We start from the raw sequence: 5,834 nt of genomic DNA, 5'->3' as shown, positions 1-5,834 counted from the left end.
TGCCTGAGGCTGGTCCAGGCTGCTTGCCTGCCCTCCCAGCTTCCCCCACCAGCCCCTGGGCTCCTGCCAGAGAAATGCAAAGCCACATCCCAGCTCGGGACAGGCCCGGAGGCCCTCATACCTTCCCCCACCTCACCTTGCAGCCACATCCATAAGCCAGCACGTCCCCAGGTGCGGGGCACTGTGGATGAAAGGACACCGCAGGGAGAAGCAGTGAGTGTGGGCAGACGGGAGCAATCAGACTCCTGATTCGACAGGAGTTCGCCTTTCAAGACTAGATTGAGGGGAACTGAGCACACGGGGAATGAATTCGTGTTCTCGTTTCTGCCCAGGGGCGTAAAAGACTGGAAAGAGCCTCCCTCTTACCATTCCAAAAAACACACAAACTGCAAGTTCACAGCTTCCCTAGAAGCCTCGGGGAAGCAAAGCCGCAGGCACTAAACCAGCCCGAAGTGTAAGGGGGCCTCAACAGACCTCAGACACACGGGCCGGCCGGGTGGCACAGAGGTTAAGCACGCACATTCCACTTCTGTGGCCCCAGGTTCACCAGTTCAGATCCCAGGTGCGGACATGGCACCGCTTGTCCAGCCATGCTGTGGTAGGCGTCCCAAATAGAAAGTAGAGGAACATGGGCATGGATGTTAGCTCGGGGCCAGTCTTCCTCAGCAAAAAGAGGAGGATTGTCAGCAGATGTTAGCTCAGGGCTCATCTTCCTCAAAAGAAAAAAACAAGATGTGAGACAAAGTAGATGGACAACAAAGAACTATTTTGAGGAGCCGGCCCCGTGGCAGAGTGGTTAAGTTCCCGCGCTCCCTTTGGTTGCCCAGGGTTTCTCTGGCTTGAATCCTGGGCTCAGACATGGCACCGCTTGTCAAGCCATGCTGAGGTGGCATCCCACATGCCACAACTAGAAGGACCCACAACTAAGAATGTACAACTATGTATCGGGGGGCTTTGGGGAGAAAAAGGAAAAAAATAAAACCTTAAAAAAAAATTTGTAGTCAAAAACCTTCCAAACAAAACTTCAGACCCACATGATTTCGCAGATAAATTCACCAAATATTTAAGGAAGAAGGAATGCCACGTCTATATAATCTGTTCCCGAATACAGAATAGGAGGGAGCACTTCCCAATGCGTTTTATAAGGTCAGGATAAGACAAAGACATTCAATAGAAAGGAAACTACAGACAATACCCCTCATCAACATCGATGCAAGAATTCTCAACAAAGTATTAGTAAACTGAATCCAGAGATATGTAAGGGAGATAGTACATCATGACCAAGAGAAGTTTTTTGGTTTCTTGTTTGTTTGTTTGTTTGATAATTTTTTTTAAAGATTTTATTTTCTTCCTTTTTCTCCCCAAAGCCCCCAAGTACATAGTTGTATATTCTTCAGTGTGGGTCCTTCTAGTTGTGGCATGTGGGACGCTGCCTCAGCGGGGCTTGATGAGCAGCACCATGTCTGCGCCCAGGATTCAAACCAACAAAACACTGGGCCCCCTGCAGTGGAGCACGCGAACTTAACCACTCGGCCAGGGGGCCAGCCCCTTGTTTGTTTGTTTTTAGTTGCTTTTTTTTTTTTAGCAAATCAAGTTCCTCAAAATATAAAAAGAATGACCTCTCACGGCCAGCTACAAATCATCCCAGGAATGCAAGGTTGGTTTAACGTTCGAAGATCAGTCAACATAATTCATCACGTTAAAACACAAAAAAGAAAACAATTATCATGTCCTTAGATGCAAAGAATTTTACGAACTTCAACACCTATTCGTGATGAATAGAAATTCTCAGCAAACAATCAAGACAGCACGCCCCATTTACCAGGAGAAACACAGATCAACGGAACTGGAGAGAGAGTCCAGAGTTAGAGGCGAGGCCAGTGGATGTTTTAGAAAGACACAGTCATCCAGAGAGTAAAGGACGGTCTTTCAGCCGATGCACTGAAACAGTGAGACCCCTCTATGGGAAAACCAGAGCCTGGGCCTGACCTTACACCATACACACAACCTGGGTGGGCTCGGAGACCTAGATGGCTGGAAAGGGCATCAGTCACACCCCTGAACGAACCACAAATCAATACATTTTCTTGACCCAACCGGAGAACTGAGGTCACAGGCAAACTTCTAACCCGCCATGTGGAGAGCAGCCCGACTGAGCGCTCGGTCACCTGGGACGGACACTGCTGGAGACAGCTGGGGGCAGGCGGCCCCCAGTCAGGCTGGAGTCGAGCAGTGTCGGGGCAGAGTGAGGCTCCCCTAGGGCACAGGAGGGGCCCACGGATGGCCCACGGACTATGTGGGGTGGGTTGGGCTGCAGGCCGAAGGTGACCAGCAAGCCTAGGGAGAGTGAGGAGGTGGGGAGGATGGACAGCCAGGGACAGTGGTCAGCCCTGGCCGCGGAGGACAGGGGATGGGGTGGTGGGGCCTGGTGGGGGAGTGTCCAAGGAGGGCCGGCACTGGTGTCTTCTGTTATCTCACCATCGCTTCCTTCTGCCTCTCTCTCTGCTGGTGGCGTTCAGATCCCCCAGATAATAGGGTACCGCTGCCATCAGCGGAACTGCTCAGAGAAGACCCAGAAATGGTCGTGGTTGGAATCCCCCGCCCCCAGGGGAGTTGGGTCTGTCACCTCAGGCTGGGGAAGCAGGGCCCCTTCCTGGCCCAGGGTTCTCGGACCCTGGGTCTGAATCATCGCTTCCTCCACTCTGGATTGGAGGATGGAGTGCCCCTCCTCTGACCCCATCCTGGTCTGGAAGGATAAATGGGGAGGGGAGAGTGGGCTGGGTCTACAGCAGCAGGGACCAGCCAAGGTAAGGGCCCCCACCAACACCCCGAGATGCAAGTGTCACTGTGCAGAACAGTGGCCGAGCCTCAGATCCGGAGCACTGAGACCCCAGCTCCCAGGCCCGGGCTGACCACCAGTCCCCGGCGGCCCCAACTCCACGGGCACCCCACACCCTGCAGACCTCGGGCCTGGCCCAGCCGCCAGCCAGGTTCATGCTGCCCCTGCTTCCTCCTTCCAGATGCCAAATCTGCTGGTGCTGGCACTGACCCTCCTGGTGAACCTGGGCCACGCGGCCCCTGGTGAGCCCTGACCCCTGAGGCCTGCCCCTTCACCCCATAGGCCCGAGGGTGGTTCAGGGAAACCCAGGGATGTGCAGGCCAGGGAACAGCCGAGCCCAGGGCCCGGACTGTAGCCTGTCCTGAAGGCTCTTCCTGCTCCAGCCCCAGGCCAGGCCCTGGAGCGAGAGGGCATCGTAGGAGGACAGGAGGCCTCTGGGAGCAAGTGGCCCTGGCAGGTGAGCCTGAGAGAGAACACTCAATACTGGAAACACTTCTGCGGGGGCTCCCTCATCCACCCCCAGTGGGTGCTGACGGCGGCGCATTGTGTTGGACCGTGAGTCTCCACGGGGCCTGGCAGGGTGGGAGCCATCCCGGGGATCCCCGCCAAGGGGCGTCCAGGAGGTGGCGCAGGACCCTGAGCTGGGGCCCCCTCTCCCCAGGGACATTGAAGATTTCAGAGACATCAGGGTGCAGCTGCGAGAGCAGCACCTCTATTATCAAGACCGTCTGCTGCCCGTCAGCAGGATCCTCCCCCACCCCTACTACTACACAGTTGAGAACGGGGCCGACATTGCCCTGCTGGAGCTCCAGGACCCTGTCAACATCTCCAGCCATGTCCAGGTGGTCACTCTGCCCCCTGCCTCTGAGACCTTCCCCCCGGGGACGCCGTGCTGGGTGACAGGCTGGGGCGATGTCGACAATGGAGGTGAATATCAGGGACAGCGGGAGGGCTGGGTGGGCGGGGACCTGGTCACACCCACGGCCCATCCCCAGGGGGTCCCTCTGGGGACAGGGTCCCGCAGGGCTGGCTCAGGGAGTGCGAGTTTGCAGACTCTGGGAAGGGGGAGAGGCGGTGGGAGGCAGCATGTGCCACGCCCAGGGGCTGGGAGCCCATCAGACCCAGTGCCACCCCTCTTGGTGCCTGGGAAAGTCACTCGGCGCACCTGAGCCTCAGTTTCCCCTTGCAGGCAATGAGTACAGTCACAGCTGGTATTTCCTGGATGTGATCTGAGGACACAGAGAAGCGGCACACATAAAGTGTCTTATTATTGTTAAGGGAAAGGGAACAATGCCCACTACTGGGCAGGGTAGCCGACATCGTGTCCCTGTGTGCACAGATGAGGGGACCGAGGCGCCAGGGAGCCAGGGTCTTGCCCGGGGTGGAGTGTTGGTGGGGGTGGCTGCAGCCCTGGCTCATCCTCCGGCACAACCACCTTCACTTCTCTTAGAAGCTCTGGTCCCCGTTTTACCCACAGTACAGAGCAAAGCCTTGGGGGAGCGGGTGCCCTGTGGTGTGCCCCCTGGGCCTTACACGGGAAGCTGAGTGTGTCGTTGCCGGAGGGCCGATGGAGACGCAGCATCCTGTCTGACTGCCCCATGCACAGAGGGGACACCTGAGGCCTGGGCCAAGGGCTGGCAGGAGGCAAAGCTGGGTGGAACTAGGGCTTGGGCTCTGCAAGCCCCCAGCGGCCCGCCCTTCCCTTCCCCACAGCGGGAGGATCCTGGTCCAGCCCCGGGAAGGAGGGGCCAGAGCCACAGTGTTCGCCCCTGCGAGTCCCGCAGCTGGCAGGCCCTGGCCCAGAGCAGGCGCCCAGCATCGCTCCTGTTATCATCCCTCTGCCACCGCGCCATGTGATGACAGGGTCTCTGAGTGCCCCCGCCCTGCCTGCTGATCCTTCTTCCCCCTCACCCCCCAGTCAGTCTGCCACCTCCGTTTCCCCTGAAGGAAGTAAAAGTCCCCATTGTGGAAAACAGCGTTTGTGACAGGAAATACCACACTGGCGTGTCCACGGGGGACAACATCCGGATTGTCCAGGCCGACATGCTGTGTGCAGGGAATAGGAGGCACGACAGCTGCCAGGTGGGCCCTCGTGTCCCCCCGCAGCCCCAACCCACCCTGGCCTCTTGAGCCACCGCTGACCCTTCTCCTCCCCAGGGCGACTCCGGAGGACCCCTGGTGTGCAAGGTGAAGGGCACCTGGCTGCAGGCGGGCGTGGTCAGCTGGGCCAACGGCTGTGCTCAGCCCAACCGGCCGGGCGTCTATACCCGTGTCACCTACTACTTGGACTGGATCTACCAGTATGTCCCCAAGGACTCTTGAGCCCCGTCCCCAGGGCTGCCACCTGGATCAGCAGAGAAGCCAGCCCCCTCCTGTCCCCACACCACTGCTTCCTGTCCAGGTGGTGTCCTTCCCGTCCCCTGCCCAGAGCCACCTCCCTGCACGGCCCAGGGAGCAGGCGTGGACACTGGTCCTCATTAAAGAGCATGGAAAGCAGCTGTGGCCGTCACTGTTTCTGCCTGGGGGTGTCACTGAGGGAGAGGAAGGGTGTGCAGGGCACGGCCGGGCGCAGCCACTGTCCCCGGGGGTCCAGCCCTCGAGCTCTGGGTGTTGCCGTGGGGGTGGGCCCTCCCCAGCCCCTTGTGTCCCAGGCCGGCTTCTCAGCACGCTGGCTCACGTCTCCTTTGGAGAGTGGCACCGTGCACTCGGGACACATAGAGCAACTGGGACCGTTGAAAAGATGATTCTCGGGCACCCAGGCACCCAGCAAGGGGGTCAGGATGTGGAGCCCAGCCCCCACTCCCCGCAACCCTCCTGCCCCTCACACCATCATCCCCCCCTTTCCCTGCAGGCCCACACTGGGCATGGGCTGTGCAGGATGGCTCTTTGGCCCCATTTTCTCATTTGTGTGACTGTAATCGATGGGAACGCTCTTTTGAGCCCCACCTGTGCCTGCATGCATGTCTGTGATGGTCTCCCGAGCTGCTGCCTGTAG

The 5,834-nt window shown here is 58.5% G+C and overlaps 1 protein-coding gene across 2 annotated transcripts; it reads left to right on the top strand.

Moving 5' to 3' along the window:
- Positions 1-2,526: 2,526 nt before the first annotated feature.
- Positions 2,527-5,598, top strand: TPSB2 (tryptase beta 2). 2 transcript variants are annotated; one of them, XM_014848912.3, is made up of 6 exons: positions 2,527-2,807; positions 3,021-3,081; positions 3,223-3,394; positions 3,501-3,766; positions 4,758-4,921; positions 4,997-5,335. In XM_014848912.3, the coding sequence occupies exons 1-6, from the start codon at positions 2,715-2,717 to the stop codon at positions 5,159-5,161; spliced, it is 921 nt and encodes a 306-aa protein (XP_014704398.3). In that variant the 5' UTR covers positions 2,527-2,714; the 3' UTR covers positions 5,162-5,335. The 2 variants fall into 2 exon arrangements, with proteins under 2 accessions (XP_014704398.3, XP_070341376.1); XM_070485275.1 differs by lacking the exon at positions 4,758-4,921 and having other exon boundaries at positions 2,727-2,807; positions 4,997-5,598.
- The last annotated feature ends 236 nt before the right edge of the window (positions 5,599-5,834 follow it).

This window comes from Equus asinus, chromosome 14 (assembly GCF_041296235.1).
Source record: "Equus asinus isolate D_3611 breed Donkey chromosome 14, EquAss-T2T_v2, whole genome shotgun sequence".
Taxonomy (NCBI): domain Eukaryota; kingdom Metazoa; phylum Chordata; class Mammalia; order Perissodactyla; family Equidae; genus Equus; species Equus asinus.
The sequence above is the reverse complement of the archived record's forward strand: the minus strand, read 5'-3'. Positions and strand labels throughout refer to the sequence as shown.

What these genes read in the sequence shown, in the direction of transcription:
- TPSB2 (XM_070485275.1), top strand. Translation starts at nt 3,021, where the DNA reads ATGCCAAATCTGCTGGTGCTGGCACTGACCCTCCTGGTGAACCTGGGC. An exon ending in GCGGCGCATTGTGTTGGACC is followed by an intron (nt 3,395 to 3,500) that starts GTGAGTCTCCAC and finishes CCCTCTCCCCAG; the next exon opens with GGACATTGAAGATTTCAGAG. An exon ending in GGGCGATGTCGACAATGGAG is followed by an intron (nt 3,767 to 4,996) that starts GTGAATATCAGG and finishes TCTCCTCCCCAG; the next exon opens with GGCGACTCCGGAGGACCCCT.